This window comes from Barbus barbus (assembly GCF_936440315.1).
Source record: "Barbus barbus genome assembly, chromosome: 11".
Classification (NCBI taxonomy): Eukaryota; Metazoa; Chordata; class Actinopteri; order Cypriniformes; family Cyprinidae; genus Barbus; species Barbus barbus.
In genome coordinates this window covers 24,320,684-24,343,014 of record NC_136739.1, presented here as the reverse complement: position 1 = coordinate 24,343,014, position 22,331 = coordinate 24,320,684, and the positions used below count along the sequence as shown (strand labels likewise).

Sequence of the window (22,331 nt, the reverse complement as noted above, 5' to 3'; positions counted from 1 at the left end):
TTTTTGGGTATGCTCTCTCTGTAAATTATATATACAAGTATATACTGCCTCAGACTTAAGTGATTTCCTGATAACAGCTTACTTGGTTTTGGAACAGAGCTCATAAGTGTTTTATAAATCTGATAAGCATTAGATATTGCACCCTCTTGTGGTTTAAGAGAAGAAAACACTCGCTCATCTATTTCTCCAACTGACCATCCATCTGTCAAGGTAGCTCCTCTGAGCTTCTACAGACACTTTCCCACTGATTACATGTTGATTTTCACACCACCAGACTAGTTGGACACTCACAATCACAAAAGGCCCTATGAAGTATAGCCTGTTTTTTTTACCTTGTGTCGGTTTTTAAACACAGCTGTGATTTTATGAAGACTTGAGTTTAAAAGCATGTGGGTCTTATAAGACAAATCGGGAATCCATGTGATGAATTATGATCCTCCACGGTTATGAATTCTAAATCTGGAGGGTAGAAGAGTAACCCAAGAAATAAAACGAGTGCGTCTGATTTCTCTCCCTTGGTGACGTGGCAAAGGGATCTCATTATAATATTACCGCCCCTTAATCTGTAAGTTTTCACCCGCTGCGCTGTCATTTTGATTTAGCAAGCGACAACGGTGCACAGTTCTAATGCCATGGTGAACGTTTGAGCAAAACATGCTAACTGTTCTGTCTTTGGATGCACAGACGAGCACAGAACACTATTTTGTCCCAGCCTCAGAGGAGACAAGAGAGCAGTGGATTTATTGATTTATGTACTGTATGCTGCTGCCACACAGATCTAAAATAATCATGCAAGTGTCTGCTTCCACTCAATATATATATGATATAATTAATGATCTGTGGGGTATTTTGAGCTGAAACTTCACAGGCACATTCTGGGGACACCAGAGACTTATATTACATATTGTAAAAAGGGGCATAATACGTCTCCTTTAATTAGCAAATTGTCAAAAAAGTGACCAAAGTGCTATAAATGCATATTCCGGTTAAATGTCCTCTTAGCATTTGCGAATTCACAGTAAAATGAGTGTTCGTACTGACTGTATTTTGGAGTGATCAGAAATAATTTATTTTCACTGAGAGTACACAATTTCCAGCAACGTGAATGCTGTTGATGGAACAAAGTTGAGCTGAACTTTATGCAGACTTTATTTTTTAACATTATGCAGCTATCAGTTGGAGTACAGACAATGATTCGCCACCTGATACTGTTCAATACAGCAGCAGCACCTACTATAAAACAACAGTACAGAGACTCTTTGACCTCCATTGTTTAAATGGCTTGATACTCTCTGCCAGCCCTTTTCTATGATCGAATAGTGGGTAGACTACAGCAACAAAAGGCAACTTGGGCTTTGTGAGCTAGTGAGCAGTGCGACTCCTGGACTTCTGGGTTGTTGTCTGCTAACGAGGTTCTGTCTGTTTTTCAGTAAAGCCCCCATCAAATAGGCTCCATGGTCAGAGGAATTATGAAAATGTGCAGCCGAGCGATATCTCGCTAAGTGGAATATTGATAGGTCTGTTACTAGAGGACCCAGTGGTTTAATTGCTGAGGACAGTTATATAACAATGTCTGTGTTTGAATCTTTGCTCCTGAGTGAAACCCGAACTATTGTGGAAAGGGGAGGCTGGGAGTTTTGCTCGAGGAATGAACTGATGGTTCATTTGGTTAATTTAAACGGTAGTGGACATCAATGAAATTCTGATTTGATATTTTCCTCATTGGGGACACATTCTTGGCCAAAAACAAGTTTGATGGACATATCAGTTAGCCTTGAAAAAATATTTAGTTATATCGTTTACAAATGAAATTGTAGACTAACAATTGTAAGGGATTTTCCATTACATTTGGCCAAAAATGTGATTTTCAGTTTTTGTTCCTTGAACCTTTTCTGATCTCTGTTTGTCACATTTCTGTGACTTAGAAAGCATGGTTTTCTGTTTAGGTCTTTACTCTCTCTTAAACATCTATTAATTTGTCCTTAGGTGAGTGGCAGGGCAAACCAAAAGTTTTTTTTTTTTTTTTCTTCCCCAAAGGGAACATGGATAACTCTGATATCCAATTCCTACGAGCAGCACAATTCTGCTGTCTTCTAACTGTGTGGCAGAAAAGTCTATAAAATATGGTGCTGTGTACTATGTTAATATGAAGGAATTTTCTGTATTGATTTCTTTTTTTACCCATATTTTGAATTATGCATTTCATTCTGTTGTGTTTTAGGGTTGAAAGAAATATCTGTAAATTAGCAGGAAAGGTACTGGTAAGTTTCAGGGGATTTGCTCACATGCTGCACATTTGAAATTAATTGATATACTATAAATAGTTTTATCCAACAAGGAAACACTATAGTTGTGAGTAAAATATTTTACTGGAGTGAGGCAGATTTGACAGGCTTTTATACAACAGTTTTATATCCAATATCATAATTAAGCAATTATAGAATCAGTTTGAGCTCCAGGGGCGATGGATCAGGAGGCCAGACCTCTCAAGCAGTGACCCTTGTTGGATTTAGGGGGCCATGTTATATTTTGTGCAACATTCCATCCAGGGGCTTTTCTTTTTTGGCTGAAGTGGTTTTCATGCTGATGTCCCTAAACAGACTGTTGCTGACCAACTACACACTCCATTGATTAAACTTCCTGCCATTTTATTATGTAATTTACCTGTCAACACTTTGCTATTCTAACTCCGAATAAAATGCATTATGTTCAGAGAGCAGCTACATTTGACCTTAGGGCTGCTGTCACCACAAATCCATTAACATTGCCACTGGCAAGAGCTGTTGTTTTGTCCCCATCTACACAATAAATATCTCACCAGCTTCTTTGAGAATAATCAGCATACAGTTATTCATTATGCTTAGTATAATTGTAAAATAATAATTATTTGTACACTACCTATTCAACACGTTCTCACTCCCAACTTGTCCCATATTGAAGCTTGGTCAGGACCTGACGTCGCTTTTTGACGCTCAAGGTACCCCTTTAGTGTCATTTTTCGACTTGCAGGGTCCTCCGTTGTTTTCAGTTGTTTGTCTTAGTTTAATGGTTTGCATGCGTTTGTAAAAAATAGAAATAATTTTATATAAATTTATACTTTCACTGGAGCACCCCTACTCTAAACCTACCCACTTCTGAACAATATAAAACATGTAACAGGCAAATATAAGGGCAGTCACAGGTATTTATTGCAAAAACTGACCATAAACAAGCAGTATAAAAGCATTACAAACAAGTCGTGTTGCATTCCAAGTCTTCTGAAGCCATACGAAGTCTTTCTTTATGCGAAGAAGAGAGTAAAACATAAGGTTTAATCGCTGAAAATGATCCTGCTCCATTAACGCACTCACATCTCATTCAAAAGCATACTCCCGTCCCATAGCATGACGCAATCGGTCACGAGACACATTTTTTGAATTTGCGCATAGAGACTGCACACAGGATCTGAGCTTTACGGAGGACGGAGACGGCGATCGCGTCTAATATTCCTCTCAGAAATCTATCGTTTTGCCTCGGAAGACTTGGAATATAAATACTTTTTGAATAAACTATGAGTGTAGTTGTATCTGCATATGTTATATCTTGTGGTTTAGGGGCAGGGTTGGGTTACGTGCTCATAAATGTGTAAATAATGTAATATAAATAAAACTGTTGTGACTGTTTACATTGAAAAATCACACCCCAATATATATGCAATAATGGCAATATTATTACCCAATATATAATTTAATCATGATGACAAAATTCCCAGTACCTATTAAAAGTTTGGGGTTAGTATGATTTTCATTTATTTATTTTGAAAGAAATTAATATTTAACAAGAATGCATTTAATAGATCAGAGTTACACTAAAACATTTAGAATGTTACAAAAGATTTCTAATTCAAATAAATGCTGCTCTTTTGAATTTTCTATTCATCAAAAAAATCCTGAAATCTAATATAAATGTATCATGATGTCTACAAAAATATTAAGCAGGACAACAGCTTTCAACATTGATAATAATAAGCAATGTTTAAATGAAGATTACAGGATGATATTAAATGAAGGTTATGTTTTAATACAATAAAATAGAAAGCAGACATTTTAAATTGTAATAATATTTTACAGTATTACTGTTTTTACTGTATTTTTCTTCAAATCGATGCAGACTTGAGTCCTTCAGAAATATTTTTTTAAATTAAGTTTTGATCTCTAGTGTATATATTTTTTTAATAAATATATTAATAAATTAGTGATTTACAGTATATGAACATGTATATTTAAACTTTTTTTTCCTAAACAATTTTTTAAATAATTTTTGAAACTATTTAAATGTGAATTTGAGGATGATTTTTCTTGTTGACTCATGGGATAAATTTAACCACAGCTATTTTCCTCTGTGATTGGCATTACTGGTTTCCAGAAAGCTGAGTCTAGGCAGTTTTTTCTTCTAGGGAGCTCTGGATTTCATTTAATACTTTGCCTGATGTTTACACACTAAAAGCCCCAGATTACCAGCACCTAATAAAGAACCTAGAGTGTGTTCATAATAGCCAGCAGAAATACTCCAGAGGTCGTAATGTGTTTGGATTCTTTTTAAAGAGCTGTCCTGCCATTGTGCCACACTGCAGCGACATTTTTGGTCCAGACTGCAGGGAGCTGATGAGTCACCTCTGTGTTAACGATTAAATGAGGTTTAAAGATCCGCCTGAGATGCTCGCAGCAGCCCATACGCTATCCTTCAGAGAGCACTGCACTCTGTCTACTTTCAGAGTCAACTAACCTTAATCCACCCACCCAGGGGAGGCCTTTTATTTGAGCTTTTATATATAGAAACTCTAATAGATCCGTCATCTATATAGAAACCTTTGATCTATGACTAATGTAAGGTTTTCTGGATGCTATATTGTATAAGGGAGGGTTTATATTTAGACTTTGTGGTGTTTTGTGTGCTTTTAGTTATCTGTGGATTTTTAAAGGGATAGTTCACCTAAAATTCTGTTACAAACCTGCTGGTTTACATAATAAAATATGAAATAATAAGTTTCATTCTTTGGGTGGATTTTACATTCAAAGTGATAGTACATTCAAAAATGAATATTCAGTATTTGCTTATCATTTGCTCACCCTGCTGTTACTAACTGATTGGTTTACAAACTCTTTTCTTATGATCGATGCAGTCAAAGTGCTTGTTTTAGTTTGATTGACTTAGTTTTGTTGTTAAGACGGCTCCTAAAAGACTCATGTACAGTACAGTCATATGACGCTTTTGTTTTGATGGTTTTTGATCAGGGCTTTTGTAATAAGATAAAAATGATTCCTGTTTTTCATCTTTGTCAGCTTTCAGACATGGTCTCACGAGGATCTTTGTTCACTTGATTTACTTTGAAAAGGTGGCATCATTAATTCATTATGGCGTATTGACCGTAGAATAGGAAGTCGGCTAAATGCAGCAAGAGGATCTGTTGTCCTTTTGTGCATTGAATTGTATCATATAACCGACAGAGGCCAGTTAAGAGTCCCAAATCAATTCCAGTAATTCAAATAATCTAATTTGAAAAATTAAATCTGGCAAAAAAATCAATTCTAAAATTTGTATCGCTAGAAAGCGAGAGGGCTAAAATCCAATGAAATGCTCATACAATTTGAGCAAACTTGCCGGATCAATTGCATTTGTGAATAGCTTCAGATTTTATTTACTAGAATTCAAAAATAAAGTAAATATTTAACTTGTCTGTGTAACTTGTTTTGCACTACTTGTTCTAAGGACAATTGAAGACATTTAACCTGAAATGTTTATTATTTAATACATTTAATAAATATGTATTTATAATATTATTTGATATATTATTTCTTATTTTTAGGGCAACAAATGTTGTTTAAATCAGCTGGTTTAGGATGGTTTAGCTGCTATTTTTAGCTGAAATAGCACTCTGAATTTGAAATGCTGAAAAATTGAAGCATTTAATTGAGGTTTGAAGTGTATTTTTGACAAAATGCTGATGGTCTGCAATGTTACAGTTCACACAAAGATTAATTGATTGAAAGCCATTAAGCAGTCAGGCTTTTTTCCAGGGATCCAAGCAGCATGTATGCTTTGAAAAAAGGGAGTTGCAAACATCACATGAGATGAGTGTGTTGATCGAGAACAGCCTGCCTTTTGAGCCCCTTTTAAACATTTCTGGAAATCGCCTTTGATATTGAGTCTGAACTGAGAGGTCACCCGGATCCTGGGCTTCAGTCAAACCTAACTGTCTTTCTACTGTCACGCTAGCTTGAGTGTCAGGCCAGCCCTGAGCTGTTAGAAATAAAGCTAGATCAATGTCAGCATTGGTAAAAGCTCTACAGATGAATACTGAATAGGAAAAGTTATTACAGCCCACAAGGTTTTGTTTTGTATTTCATTCAAGGTGCACAAAGAAGAACCATATCTATTACTGGCTCCCACAGGTGAATATCATGCTTTATTCACTTTCTCATCTCTGTAGGCCCAAGATTCTCTTAATGTGAATGTCATCTGTTGCTAAAGAGAGCACGCACTCCCATTCGAACCTTTCTGCTGTGCCATTGGTATGGTAATGGAGCTGTGACGCTGGGATCACATTAGTTAGCTCATATTGTATCTATGTAAAGTCTGCTTCACAAATGGTCAATTGAAATGAATAGCTGTGGGCGAGGGTTTCAATTGTCAGCCAGGTAACCGTGGCAACCGTGTAATATAGGTGAATGTGCACTAATCTGATGTGTGGGGATGAGAGTCTGGGATGATTAACAAGAATGATCTGATTTTTCATTGGGTTTATTATTCATGTGGCAAATGCTTTTATCAACAATGACAGTGTATACATTTTATAATGTATGTTCCTTGCAAATCAAACCCGTTATGAGCTTTCTTTGTGTTTGTATTTACATATTATGGGCTGGACATGCATCAGTTATTTTATTTATTTTCAGGTCTCTCTGTCTGTCTGTCTGTCTGTCTCAAATTATTTATTGGGTTTGATAATATTCTGTGATAAATGGCATTTGAAATATTTTTGGAATATAATGGCCAAGTTTGTTATTAAGACTACTTTTATTATTAGTATCGTATCCTAACTACAATTAATTTAGTATTTTGTAATAATATTTTGTTCAATGTTTATTGCATTATTTGACTAAATTAGATTTTGAGATTTACAAGAAATATAAAATTTTTTTATTAAAATTGTTAAGTAATAATTAGCCATATTAAGAAGGATTTTCATGATTTAGTTTTGAAGGACATGGACAAGAGTAAAACAATAAGATCTATACATAAAATACATTTGAAAAGTAGCAAAAATAAATGACGGTGATAGCGTGGTAAAAGAATTAAAAATATTTCAAGACAGTTCTATTGAGACCTTCATATAACAATAAGAAAAACATTGAGATCTGTTAATAAAAACTGAAGTGCCCATAACTGATGAAACCTCCAACTGATATTTCTCTCTCTCTCCACAGTATCCTCTTTGCCGACATCGAGGGTTTCACCAGTCTGGCTTCCCAGTGCACGGCCCAGGAGTTAGTGATGACACTCAACGAGCTCTTCGCACGGTTCGACAAACTGGCCGCCGTAAGTGTCCGCACAACAGCCCACGTCCTCGGCCGAAGAGCTTTTTTAGTTGAAACACGATGGCAAACTGAGATGTGATCATATTAATTCCGCTTGCATCCCACTCACACAGCTGACTGGGATAGACAAGTCCTCCCTCCTGTCAGATGAGTGTTTGCGATCACGCTTCGCACACTGAGCTTCCCGCTGTTTTCCAGCTCAACTATCTCCTCGTTATCTCCACCAGTGGTGGTGACTCATTGCAGCCGAGTTGCCATGCATTCGTGCACGTACTCTGCTGCTGCAGAGAGATGCCGCTCAAAGGGGAAACCATCTGTTGTCTGTTCAGATGTTTGCAAACATCACAAAACCTTCGAGCAAAAAGACAAAAAAGAATGCACGCGCACTTGGCCCTGAAATCAACAATAGAGGTTGTTGTATGGGCTGCGGTTGAAATGAAGGCATGAGCTGGGGTGACATTCAGGTGGCTATCATAAGACCCGGTCCTGCTGCCGTGAGTCCTGTGCCCAGCCTGAGGCTTCCTCTGCTCTCCACTGATTTCTTCTCTCCTGTTTTGATGACTAACAAATAGATACCTATAGTACTCCAGCTTCAAAAACACCATAAAATGTCATATATTATATTAGGCTATAGTGGAAGTCTTCTGAAGTCATATGAAAAGTAAATGATGACACGCTTCATTTTTGGTTTGTACTATTCTTTTACAAACTAAGGTGAACAACACTTAAAAAAATGGTCCCACTTTATATTAGGTGGCCCTAACTACAATGTACTTACATTTAAATGAATCTTTTGATAAAATGCATTTTTGTGTACGTACATGTTTTTACATTGTACTTATATTTTTAAAAATACATGCATGTTATTACATCTGTAATTAATTTGTTATTACATTACACTGTTGACCCATCCCTTACACCTTAACCCACCCTTAAACCTACCCATACCACCAAACAGGTCCCTAACTTTATCCATAACCTACCACAATAGCAGCAGAAGTATTTTGCAACACAATATGAATACAATAAGTACATTATACTTATTTTTTGATGTAAGTGCATAGTAGTTATAGCCACTTAATATAAAGTGGGACCAAAAAATTTGAATTATGTCATTATTTTTCACTCTTATATAATTTCAAACCAGTAAGACTTTCTTTTTTTCCTTCCAAATTTTGGAGAATTCAGTTACAATGAATGCAGACTGGAGGTACATTTTCATTTTTGGTTGAACTATTCTACAGTAGTGTCTGTTATTTCTTATTTCTATTATATTGCGTTTTTCAAAATCCATTTCCTTTTTGTTTAGACTACTCATGTTTTCCAATCAAAATATCAGGACAGATTGGGCTGGATTTATGAATTCTTGAAAATGGGATGCCAAATCTACTACATAAAAAATACACTAGTAGACAGATTAAAATCTGACATTTCTAAGCCATTTGAGTTTGTTTTTTCTTCATAAATCATATAAATCCCTATGAAAATCCACACCCTTAAAAGGAAAAACCATTTGCGGTATGTGAAGGGTTTTAAATGGGAGAAAGGCTATATATGTAACATATGTATGCAGTGTCACCTCCTAATGGCAATTAAATGACATGTGACACATTATTTCACTTTTGAGTGAAAGGTTTTATATAAAAAAAAAAGAATACCACCATACTGAACTACAGCAACTCAAACAGCTGTAATTTGATTTTTGGGCTCATTGTTAATCCCGTTGCAGGAGAATCATTGTCTGCGGATTAAGATCCTGGGCGACTGCTACTACTGCGTGTCCGGGCTGCCCGAGGCCCGTGCCGACCATGCGCACTGCTGCGTGGAGATGGGTGTAGACATGATCGAAGCAATCTCGTGAGTATTATAGTGTTGATTTTGTTCATCAGACAGGAACAGCAAGGCTTTTGTGTCTTGTTTTAAATGCCTCACTGAAAATGTACTTCAGCCAGGAGATACAAAACAGATGCTATGGTGAATCACGACCTGGCAGCTTCCATGAAATGTTAATGTTAGTAATTAAAAATATTCTTATTACACTGAATGTGATATAGAATAAAGTACATATTATGCACAAATGTATCTACATATACCTACACCTGTATATAAACACACACACACACATATGTATGTATGTGTTTATATGTGTGGTGTGTGTGTGTGGTCCTGGTAAACCCTACATTATGGGGACAAAATGTCCCCACAAAGATAGCAATATCCGAAATCCTTGTCCTTGTGGGGACAATTTTTGGTCCCCATGAGGAAACAATCTTATAAATCATACAGAATAAATTTTTTGGAAAATCTTAAAATGCACAGAGTTTCCTGTGAGGGGTAGATTTAGGTGTAGAGCAATAGAAAATACAGTTTGTACAGTATAAAAACCATTATGCCTATGAAATGTCCCCATAAAACATGGAAACCCAACGTGTGTGTGTGTGTGAACAAAATGTGTGTTCAGTTCAGGGTTGTAAGGATAATTTTACTTAAGCATATTCACTGTACTATTTAATTAAAATATTTAGAATTAAACTTTAATCATTTAAAACAATAAGACTAAATCTGAACAATTTTAGCTTTTTTACTATTTGTTTTTTTTAATTGTATAATTTTATATTATATCCCTATGCATTTTTTTCTCTCATGTGGTTATTCCTAGAAAATTGCAATGTCTTACATTATATTTTGAAATCCGTTTCCTCAAAAAAGAATGAACCTCTTAGAAAAATAATAAAATCAGTTTGAACTCCTTTGAAATGTCCATTGATCAATATTTTTTGAAGGTTAAGCACATCTTTTGACTGACCAACTCAGACATCCCTTAATTGAGTTGTTTCCAAGTTACTTGTCTGGCATGTGTGTGGACGTGTCCACAGGCCTGACTTCTCTAATGTTCCGTGTCTCTGAGCAGTTGTTTGTTAAGGCAGGAATGGTGGTGACTGGGTTTCTGCTCCAATGAGCACGTGTCTGTGTTTCTCTGAGCTGCAGCCAACCGGCCCAGCGCCCCATCACAGGAAGAGACCATTTTTCCGCAGACTTGCCTGTCGTCCTCAATGTTCAAAAGAGTTTGATGGCTTGTTTGCCGTGTGACGTGGGGATCAGAATGTGCTGTGTTAACTTTGTTGATGTGCCCGGTGGAAAGGTGCATTTCAGGGTGCGCTAATCCACCTTGAGACTTTTTCATATAGGGAAAATTGGGATGAGATGTGTCAGTGGGTAAGGTTATGAATGATATCATATATTAAAATGTAGGAAATACGGTCACACAGAGAGTTTAGAAAGAGAAACCAACCATTAAAAGAAATGATCAGGTCCCCACATATTAAAAGCTACCTTGGCATCAAATGTGAATGAAACTGAAAGGAGGGAGAAACATTTAATATTTCCTGCAATTTTATTGTGTGGAATATTAATGTCTTCTTTATTTGTTCAGTTCAGTATGGAATCTTTTTGTTTTGTTTTCTGTTTTGCTTTGCTGTTTTTGTTGTGTTTTGCATAGCTTTTTTGTTTTGCCTTGTTTTTTTGCTTTGTTTTTATTCTAATTAAATTTGATATTTTTAAAAATGAAAAAAATAATGTTTAAAATTAGTTCACCTTATTAAAATATTCTGAATACTTAACCTTTTCCTGACTGGTTTATGGATAGTCTAAGTAAAATTCTCATATTTGAATAAAATATTTTTATGTTCGCATTTTTATTTGAATACACCTGGACATGTCAATGCTTATTAACATTAGGAAAGTGCCACTTTCTTTAGAGATATTATTTCTATGAAGACACTCTCTTCTCATTTCAGTTGACAGCAGACAACATGAATTCTTATAAGGTTTAGTAGTTTTAAACTTGTTTACATGTAAACAGCTTTCACAGTTCTAGTAAAACTGGAAGTTTAATATCAACTTTAGAGTATATTGTTAGTATATTGTTAATTTGATATATCAAAGTATATGATGAACTGAATTAACAACAGGTATATCTGTGTCTTTTTTGTCTCTATGCTCCAGGTTGGTGAGGGAAGTCACCGGCGTCAACGTTAACATGCGTGTGGGTATACACAGCGGGCGAGTCCACTGTGGGGTGCTGGGATTAAGGAAGTGGCAGTTTGATGTCTGGTCCAACGATGTCACATTGGCCAATCACATGGAAGCAGGGGGCAAAGCAGGGTGGGTTCATGAACTCTGGATTTTTTCTTTACCCATGTTTTCTCACCTGAACTCCCTGTGTCTCTTCACTTTTAAAATCTGAAAATGTGTTGTTTTTCCATTAACACAAGACAAGTTCAGACAAATTTTTGAAGTCTCTTTCCAGTTATCTGTCTTCACAATAGCTTTGTTCGGAATAGCATGCTAGTAAAGTGCTTTCAGTAGTATGTACACTGTGCAAAGTGTTCCTGACTGATTTACTACTACTATTATCAAAATGTCTAAATATGGTTAATCATGTAGTAAATTATAATAATTTAGCAATTGTCTAAAAGTAAACATCAACATGAAGTAGAGAAAATAATATATATACAAGTATATATTGTCGTTAACTCAAACTTAAAATATACAGTGGGGCAAATAAGTATTTGATACACTGCTGATTTTTCAAGTTTCCCCACTTACAAAGAATGGAGAGATCTGTAATTTTTATTTTGAGGTACACCTCAACTGTGAGAGACAGAATATAAAAAAAAATACAGAAAATCACATTGTATGATTTTTGAATAATTAATTTCCATTTTATTGCATGAAATAAGTATTTGATCACCTACCAACCAGCAAGAATTCTGGCTCTCACAGACCTGTTAGTTTGTCTTTAAGAAGCCCTCCTATCCTCCACTCATTACCTGTATTAATTGCACCTGTTTGAACTCGTTACCTGTAAAAAAGACACCTGTTCACACACTCAATCGATCAGACTCCAACTTCTCCACTATGGGCAAGACCAAAGAGCTGTCTAAGGACACTAGGGACAAAATTGTAGACCTGCACAAGGCTGGGATGGGCTACAGGACAATAGGCAAACAGCTTGGTGAGAAGGCGACAACTGTTGGCACAATTATTCGAAAATGGAAGAAATTCAAGATGACTGTCAATCTCCCTCGGACTGGGAAGCATGGGGGTGGAAACATCATGCTTTGGGGGTGCTTTTCTGCAAAGGGGACAGGACGAATGCACCGTATTGAGGGAAGGATGGATGGGGCCATGTATCGCAAGATTTTGGGCAATAACCTCCTTCCCTCAGTAAGAGCATTGAAGATGGGTCATGGCTGGGTCTTCCAGCATGACAATGACCCCAAACACACAGCAAGGGCAACTAAGGAGTGGCTCCGTAAGAAGCATTTCAAGGTCCTGGAGTGGCCTAGCCAGTCTCCAGACCTGAACCCAATAGAAAATCTATGGAGGGAGCTGAAAGCCCGTGTTTCCCAGCGACAGCCCCAAAACCTGAAAGATCTGGAGAAGACCTGTATGGAGGAGTGGACCAAAATCCCTGCTGCAGTGTGTGCAAACCTGGTCAAGAACTACAGGAAACGTCTGACCTCTGTAATTGTAAACAAAGGTTTCTGTACCAAATATTAAGTTCTATTTTTCTATTGTATCAAATACTTATTTCATGCAATAAAATGGAAATGAATTATTAAAAAAATCATACAATGTGATTTTCTGGATTTTTTTTTAAATATTCTGTCTCTCACAGTTGAGGTGTACCTACGATAAAAATGACAGATCTCTCCATTCTTTGTAAGTAGCAAAACTTGAAAAATCGGCAGTGTATCAAGTACTTATTTGCCCCACTGTATATATTTTTAAATGATATAATCATTAACTATATTATACGCATTTTACTTTAGCAAGCTGCCAAGACAACATTTCTAATTTTTGATTAGTTATAGACGTAAAAAAAAAGACCAATACACAAAAAATATTGCTAAAATGAAAATAGAAAAAATATTAACAAAATCTGTAATAGTATATCAATAACAATAAATTAACACTGACTTGATCTTTCATTTCATCACACTGGAAATAGAAGTAATATCATCCCAACATTTCCTTTTCTTCATTTTTTTTGTTTGGACAGCCAAAGGTTAAGGCATTTTTATCTGAATTTGGATGCAAAACAAGGGTTTTATTTCCCAAAGTAGTAAATGAAGGCCACTTGTTGACAATAACTCAAACGTTTATTGCTTCATTATGTGTTCTGTTTCACACACTATAAAAAAAATTGTAAGCAGCACATACTCAATATTGAATACACTAGTGTTTCATTCCAAATATGGCATTGCCATTCCAGGGCAACTTCCTGTCTTAATTTATACCTCATGAAAGGTTTTTATTTTTATTTATTTATTTATTTTATCATCTCAGGCGTATTCATATCACCAAGGCTACCCTGAACTATCTGAATGGTGATTATGATGTAGAACCTGGATTTGGTGGAGAAAGAAACGTCTATCTCAAGAAGCACAACATTGAAACCTACCTCATTGTGGGCTGCAGTCAGAAGCGGGTTAGACCTTTTTTTTCTCCTCATCAACAAATGGTATCAGTTCAGGTGAAATAAAAAAAATTAGAGTCTCCTTTTTCTTGTGTATTTCAAATTACTTATTAAACTTTGTAACCTGAGACAGTTGAGGTCGACATGCAATGATTCTCCATTAATATTCACATCCTTTTCAAGCAGAAACACCTAGCACTCAGGAATAGCATAACTCACATGATGCTGGGCAGCAGATGAATGGCAAATAAGCTATGTGGATAAATTCAGGGAAATGTAATGTCAGAAGATAAGCTAGTTAATGACTATGACATTAAAAAGCATGGACCGTAATACTTCTCCTGTATTGTATTTCCCTTCACAGAACGAAGAAAAGGCCATGATTGCTAAGATGAACCGGCAACGCACCAACTCGGTCACGCATAATAGCACTCACTGGACAGACCGGCCCTTCTACAATCACCTGGGTGGCAATCAGGTTTCCAAGGAGATGAAGAGGATGGTGAGGAAGCTACACTTTTGAAAGGGCCGCATTAGCCACCCTTGTAGGATGAGAAAATTATCTTAGTGCTGAAAACCAGTTGGTTTGCATTTAGTCTAATTGTCGTGTCTACAACCCATTACCACCTCTGTTGGAGGATAAGGCCTTTGACAGGGGAGGCTTTTTGTACCATGTGTTAACTAAGCCAAAACAATCCCAAGGACATTGCTTTAGGGCCACATGTAAAGGGCCTCATGCCCTTTGTGCAGTCCCTGTTCTTTCATTCAGTTCTCAGCTCTTCCCCAGCTCTGGAACCCAAAGGGAACGGCCCTCTAATTAAATAAAGCTGGATTGCCTCACATACCGCCCTGAGGGATTTAATCAGGCAAAGTGGAACCAGCAATTAGTTCCTGTGAGCTCCATGGGAATACCCTTTATCTTTTCTTTTTTTGTCTGAATCACCTGTTCCTTCTCATCTTGGTTAACATAGTAAGAAGGAACACAGAAATCCAGCATAACTTGTCCTCGCTACAACTGATATGCTTCAGACTCAGTTATCAAATAAAACATGACAGGAATATTGATGTTTCCATTATAACAAGACATGTTTTCCGTTTAAATTTACAGTAATATGTCATTTTTTTTCGATGTTAGAAAACTTGTTCAAATCCCAGTTTAATGTATAACTGGAATTAGGTTGTTAAAGCTATCCATTCCCATTCGTTACATTTCAAATTAAAGTGAGATACAGAAAATATAAAATGAATCTAAATTCAAAGTATTACCTAAAACTATATTTCTGTGTTAGAAAACCTTTTCCAGTCCCAGTTTAATGTACAGTTGGAAATAACCATTCATGGGTTGTTTTCTGCTCATTAAAGCTATCATTACCATTTTCATTCATTAAATTTAAAAGTAAAAACAGAAAGCATCAAAATTGCAGTTGCTTGATGACACAGAATCTTGTAGAATTGAGTGATTTTAAATATTCCAACATAAATGTGCCACATTAGTTTTCAGCCAATTATTACGGCTCTAGAAAACATCTAAGATTCTATAATTAAATACAGTTTGAAAGATTGTGGTCAGTAAGATGTTTTTCACCGAGGGTGTATTAAATTGATCAAAAGTGAGAAAGACATTTATAATGTTTCCCAAAAACATATCAAGCAGCACAACTGTTTTCAACATTGATGATAATAAGAACTGTTTCTCAGCATATTAGTATGATTTCTGGATCATGTGACGCTGAACTCGAATCAACTTTGCCATCACTGGAATAAATTGCATTTTAAAACAATAATAATTGTTTTATTTTAATTTAATTGTAATTCTATTTTAATATTACTGTTAAAATATAAATAAATGCAGCCTTGGTGAACATACAGACCTCAAACTTTTTGAATGACAAAACAGAGAGAGAGCAGTGTGTTTTGAATGTTTAGAAAGCTGTTTTTTGAAAATAAATGGCGTAGTTACACAATCCACCAGCAGGGTTGGTAAATATTGTATTTTGCAGTTGGAATGTGTTTGTCCAACCAACAGCAGATAGTGGGAACCTGTTTGTAATTATTTGTGCAGTTCCGTTTGATAGTGGCACAGATAAATCCCACTCGATATATCCTGCTGGAGCTCAAACTGGCATGTAATTGCCAGATATCTGTCCACGCCTACACAAACACCGAGCATTGATGAAGGCAGATAAACATGCGGTATATTCTGACGAATAGATTATCTGTTTCATAATAACAACAGCACCTGTTTTTGTCTGTTGTATTGTCTAGAGGCTTGCATTGGCCCAGAAGGTGTTGCTCAGTCGAAGGAGAGAAACAAATGGAGTAACACATCAACGTACTGACTGGGTCATTAGTCTCTGTCGAGTGAATACATGCAGGCCTGTGTGTGGGAGTGCATTCGAGTCTCCTGAGACTATATCTGCTATTTTTGTAAAATTTAATATATATAATATATATTATTAATGACAATGTTTTTTACAATAATAATAATAAGTTATTTTACCCAATATGTGTATGTGCCATGTATCAAACTTGTGCTGCCTGTGTAAACCGACCAGATGTCTTGTAGGCAGTATCTATTTTTTTGTATAGTCATACTTTATCCCTTTGAGGAAAAGACAAAACACTAACCGCTAAAGCACATGAGAAACATGTGCCTATTTGGTTTCCTCTCCATGTTCCCCATGTCCTCCTACCATGATAAATCAATGCCTCATCAGCCAGCTCTGTTTACTTCTGTTCTTAGTGGAGTCTGAATTTAAATTCATCCAAAAAAGCTTGTGGTCATAAATCAAGCCCCCTGAATCAGCTCTCAGCTTGTTTATACTCCATGTCAGTCATCATGCATTCAGTTATATATCAGTACAGTAATAATACATTCTCAGTCTCACAGCAGTTCTCTGTTTTCAACATGCAAAGTCTTTTCGTGAAGGATTGTCTTTATTCTTGAATATGTATTGTATTCCCCAACCCCTCCTTTCTCTCGGTGTTTATCTTTTGTTACTGCATTTGTCACTGTTCTGTTATTTGCAGTTTGACAGTATATTAAATTAATAGAGATTTATACTTGTTTTGGAATAGGATGTTGGGTAAATCATTGTTTTTTTATTACTCCAACAAGAAAAGAAGTTACAGGTGCAAACGTTTTCCAGTTTTTCCAGGGAATATAGCTTTTGAATCTCTTTAATCAAGAAGTTGTTTTACTTTATTTGATGCCTTCCAGAAGGGGTCACTGTTGTGCTGATTGTACAAAAAAAAAGACGTTCTCATCCATTCTGTATAATGCATTTTCCATTCATTGATGTATAATGCATTTTCTATTCCTATTTTGTTGCAGGGATTTGAGGATCCCAAAGACAAGTGAGTATATGGAACACACCCTGCATGCCAATTATTTTATTAATAGTTGATTACAGAATTGATCTCGTATACACTACTGTTCAAATGTTTGGGGTCAGCAAGATTTTTGGAAAGAAGTTTCTAATGCTTACCATTTATTTTCTAAAAAATACAGTAAAAACAGTAATATTGTGATATTGTGATTGTCATTACTGTAGTCTTCAGTGTCATATAAATCATACTAATATGCTTATTTTCTGCTCATTTCTTCTTCTTATTATTATTATTAATATTATCGGTGTTAAAAACAATTGTGGTGGTTAATATGTTTGTGGAAACCATGACCATTTTCTGGATTCTTTGACAAATAGTTCAAATGCACTTGAACATGCACTTAAACATTTTGTAATAAATGCCTTTAAACTCATTTTTGATTAATTTAATGTATACTAATTTCTTTCAAAAATAAAGTATTACTAACCTCAAGCTTTTGATAGGTGCATATGTGGCTTTGCATTATGTAACATTAAAATAATTAAAACCAATATTAAGAAACACATAGTGCAGAGTTTTAAATGTCGTTGAATGCTGTTTAGCTTTATAGTATTAAGTTATAGTAGTAAGTTAAAGGATAACTAAGAAGAGAGGAAAAAGTTTAGAAAAACTATGTCTCGTCTTGTTATCTAGACATTTCATTTTCAGAAACACGCAAGAAAACCTAAACCCTGAGGATGAGGTGGACGAGTTTCTAGGCCGTGCCATTGACGCTCGAAGCATTGACCGATTACGGTCTGAACACGTCAAGAAATTTCTGCTGACGTTCCGAGAACCTGACCTGGAGAAGAAGGTATGAATTTCATGACTAGCTTGAATGAAAAGATAAAGCTTAACACAACTTGATCTAGCTAATGCAAATCCAAAACAATATTTTTTTTCTTCTGTGAACCACAAAAAAGGAGCAATTTAGCAAAATGTTCACTCTGCCCTTTTACATTCATTGAAGAATTTTTTTTTTTTTATATTAAAAAAAATTGCAACTTACTGAAATAAAATGGTGTACTAAAGTTACTAGAACTAAAACTGAAATAAAAATAAAGCTAGATAGAGATAAAAAAGTCTAACAAAAATGACAAAAGCATGTAACAAAATTAATAAAACCTTAAAATTTTAACTCAAATTATCAAATTAAAATATAAATATGAATAAATACTAAAATTATTTTAAAATATTTTATAAATGCTAAAATAACAGCTGTCAAGACCCAGTTGACAAGCTACAAAAATGACACACACAAAAAACAAACACTATAAAAGTAGAAAGTTATGCACTATATGAAAGCTTCTTGTAAAGAATAGGCCAAAATGAAAATTTTTCACATTGTTGTCCACTGAAAATCAGTTGATCGTTTAAGTGTTTTTATGCCTTTCGAAATAATATAGTTATAAGCATATGATTTATTTTTAAAAAGTATAGTTGCCAGTTCTTCTGATTTAAATGCGTCATCAAGCTAGCTCAATTCTAGTGATTTTGTTGTAAATTGCATGACTTGTGAGCAGCTAACAATTTAACAGATCATGAGTTGATGTAACTGGTAAATTATTCCTTCAGTTGCATAGCAAAAAATATGGCAAAGAGCCAATCATAAGTCCATTATAGTACTGTTGTACAGAAAAAATATTCAGCATAGCTCAAAGATGTGGCACGCTGCTAAGATGAATAGAGGCAATGAAATTCAAGGTCCAGGTTCGGAATGAGTCAGAGACTGACGTCTTTATGCTGCACTGTGATTTAAGTCATTTTATGGTGTTACCTTCAAAGCATTTGTCACCACTGACCTTCCCCACCTCAGAGAGATGCCAAACATTCCCAGAAAAGATGGAGTTTTTTGTCACACGTTGGAGACTAGGTTTCTTTGTATAGATAGTGATGAAAGTGTAATGGAACAGTTTCTCAGCCTCTGCATTTACGTTCTCATCCTCCATCTGCAGTCACATCCACTTTTAGCCTGTTGTACACCGGTCCTCATACGTCTGGCACTGATCACACGGCTCTTTCAGAGACTTGCTTCCAGTTTGTAGTGGAGATAATTATTGCTTTTGTTGCTTCCATTGTCTGTGTCCAGAACGTCTATTTTAGGCTCATGAATGAAGCAATTATCTTCCATAGTCTTTGTTGAAGAGTTATCTTCCATAGTCTTTGAAGAAATATACTTGATATTATTTTTTTTTTTAGATATTTACTTTTAAGTTTGGGGCCAGAAAGATTTTTGTTTTTGAAAGAAATTGTTTTATTTAGAAACGACACATTACAGTACATTGATCAAAGCTGACAAAGACGTTTACAATGTTACCAAAGATATCTATTTCAAATGGTTTTCTTTTTAACTTTCTATTCATCAAATGATTCTGAAATAATATATCATGTTTTTTTCCACAAAAATATTAAGCAGCAGAACTGTTTTCAACATTATTAAGAAATGCTGAGAACCAAATCAGCATATAAGACTGATTTCTGAAGGATCATGTGACACTAAAGACTGGAGTTAGTTTAGTTTAGTTTTTTTTTTTTTTTACAAACCAACCACAGTTGCAACTGAGTTACACAAACAGTTCAGGGTTTCCATCACTGTTCCATCAAATATTACAGTTGTGATTTCCAGGCAAAAACTTTTAATACATTTTTTTTTTTTGTAATTATGTTCAGATAAAATATTTAAAAAGAGAGTTCACCCAAAAATGAAAATTGTGTCATTAATTACCCTTGCTGACTATGGAGGGTCAAAAAGCTGTCGGATTTCATCAAAAAATATCTTAATTTGTGTTCCAAAGAGGAACGAAGATCTTACAGGTTTGGAACGATACAATCAGTGTGACAGAATTGTTATTTTTGGCTGAACTATCCCTTTAATGGGCTTAAAATGGCTTTTTGTGTGTGCAATATCTGTAAAAGAATTTTTTTAATCATCCAGTTATCCCAAAGAACTGGCAAAGTTAAAGAAAAACATTTGACTGGGAACCCTGGTTTTTCAGTACAAACTTAAGTAAACAATGAAAATGAACATATCCACTCCCCTCAGTCGGTAAAACACTACTTGCTTTCACATGCTATTTGAACTGTATTTGTAACCCCACTCTTTTCTCTCCTCTTTCCTCACCATCTCTCAGTACTCCAAACAGGTAGACGCCAGGTTCGGAGCATACGTAGCCTGCGCCTCCCTCGTCTTTTTATTCATCTGCTTCATTCAGATCGTCATTGTGCCACAGTAAGTACACTTCAGTTAAATACCTGATGATCCTAGCAAATGTTTTCTGGTCCATTCAAACAAGCCAAAGGTTTAGAGATGGTTTTGTTTGATTTTGAATGGGAATGTCACATAGCCTTCATACACAGAAGCTTTCATTCATTTCGACTTTGTAAAGGTGAAGACAGTTAATACCTGAGCAGCCAAAGCAGGTCTTTTCTCTCCCTTAGACCCTATGTTAATTATGACATATAATAATTGTTTACAATGTCACAGTTATTTTCTATTCACCTGGTTTCCTCTCTACACCTGTTTGTTTCTCTGTAGCTCTGGGTTGATGCTTGGCTTCTATATGTTGTGCCTCATCCTCCTGATGGCCGTCATGTTCATCTCAGCAATTTACTCCTGTTTTGGGGTGAGTGAAATGTTGGTATTGTACGAAATTTAACCTATATAATATTAGTGCAATATTATGAAATTCTGAATAATAGTAATTATTTTTATAGAATAAAGAGGACAAACCTTGAGCAACATGGCATCTACAACAAAAAAATCCTCCTCAGCCCTAGAATACAACACATCTTAACACGTCCTTCACAGACCATTTCCTAACACTCTTACAGACATATCATCGCTAAATCTAAGTGTTTATCAACCTTCAAATTCTCCACTAAAATAACCTGAGCGGGTTTGTTTGATATTGGGCTTTTAGCTGCGTAACTTTGAGCAGGGCTCCAGAGACAATGAGTCACATAGAGCAAAGCCAGAGACACAATAAAGCGCTGGCAGCTCATTTGTGCACACTGAGGTGGAACTGTCATTGCATTGCTCCATGGGCGGCAAGGGGCGTCGCAGATCTTTCCTTAGAGATGCTGTGGAATTAGATTCTGAACTTCCTGACCTGTAAAAAAGGCTTTCATAAAAGCCTGTTCTACAAAATCTCTGCAAGCCCATAAGATCCATAAGGTCTTTTTATATTGTGTTTTATAGATACTATATATATATGTGACCCTGGACCACAAAAACCAGTCTTAAGTCGCTGGGGTATATTTGGAGCAATAGCCAAAAATACATTGTATGGGTCAAAATTTTCTTATATGCCAAAAATCATTTGGATATTTAGTAAAGATCATGTTCCATGAAGATATTTAGTCAATTTCTTACCGTAAATATATAAAAACTTCATTTTTGATTAGTAATATGCATTGCTAAGAACTTCATTTGGACAACTTTAAAGGCGATTTTCTCAATATTTGGATTTTTTTGCACCCTCAGATTCCAGATTTTCAAATAGTTGTATCTCGGCCAAATATGGTCCTATCCTAAGAAACCATACACCAATGGAAAGCTTGTTTATTTCAGCTTTCAGATGTTGTATAAATCTCAATTTCGAAAAATTGACACTTAAGACTGTTCAGTTTTGTGGTCCAGGATCACATATATCAGATGAACTCTTTTGTCACCAAGGCTGCATTTATTTAATCAGAAATACAGTAATATTGTAAAATATTATTAATTAATTATTGGAATAAGTTTAATTTATTCCTGTGATGGCAAACCTGAATTTTCAGCAGCCATTACTCAAGTCTTCAGTGTCACATGATCCTTCAGAAATCATTCTATTATGCTGATTTATTGCTGTAGAAACATTTTGTATTATTATCAATGTTAATAACATTTCAAAGTATTTTTG

The 22,331-nt window shown here is 35.5% G+C and overlaps 1 protein-coding gene across 1 annotated transcript in view; it reads left to right on the top strand.

The window, feature by feature from the left end:
* The window catches only part of LOC306877191 (adenylate cyclase type 5-like), a 71,723-nt gene that overhangs the window by 40,281 nt on the left and 9,111 nt on the right, over positions 1-22,331 (top strand). The window contains exons 4-12 of the mRNA XM_079428778.1: positions 7,467-7,578; positions 9,307-9,434; positions 11,583-11,741; positions 13,932-14,073; positions 14,426-14,563; positions 17,396-17,418; positions 18,100-18,244; positions 20,562-20,659; positions 20,966-21,053. Of these exons, the coding sequence (XP_079284904.1) occupies positions 7,467-7,578; positions 9,307-9,434; positions 11,583-11,741; positions 13,932-14,073; positions 14,426-14,563; positions 17,396-17,418; positions 18,100-18,244; positions 20,562-20,659; positions 20,966-21,053 (1,033 nt within the window). The remainder of the gene's footprint in view (positions 1-7,466; positions 7,579-9,306; positions 9,435-11,582; positions 11,742-13,931; positions 14,074-14,425; positions 14,564-17,395; positions 17,419-18,099; positions 18,245-20,561; positions 20,660-20,965; positions 21,054-22,331) is intronic.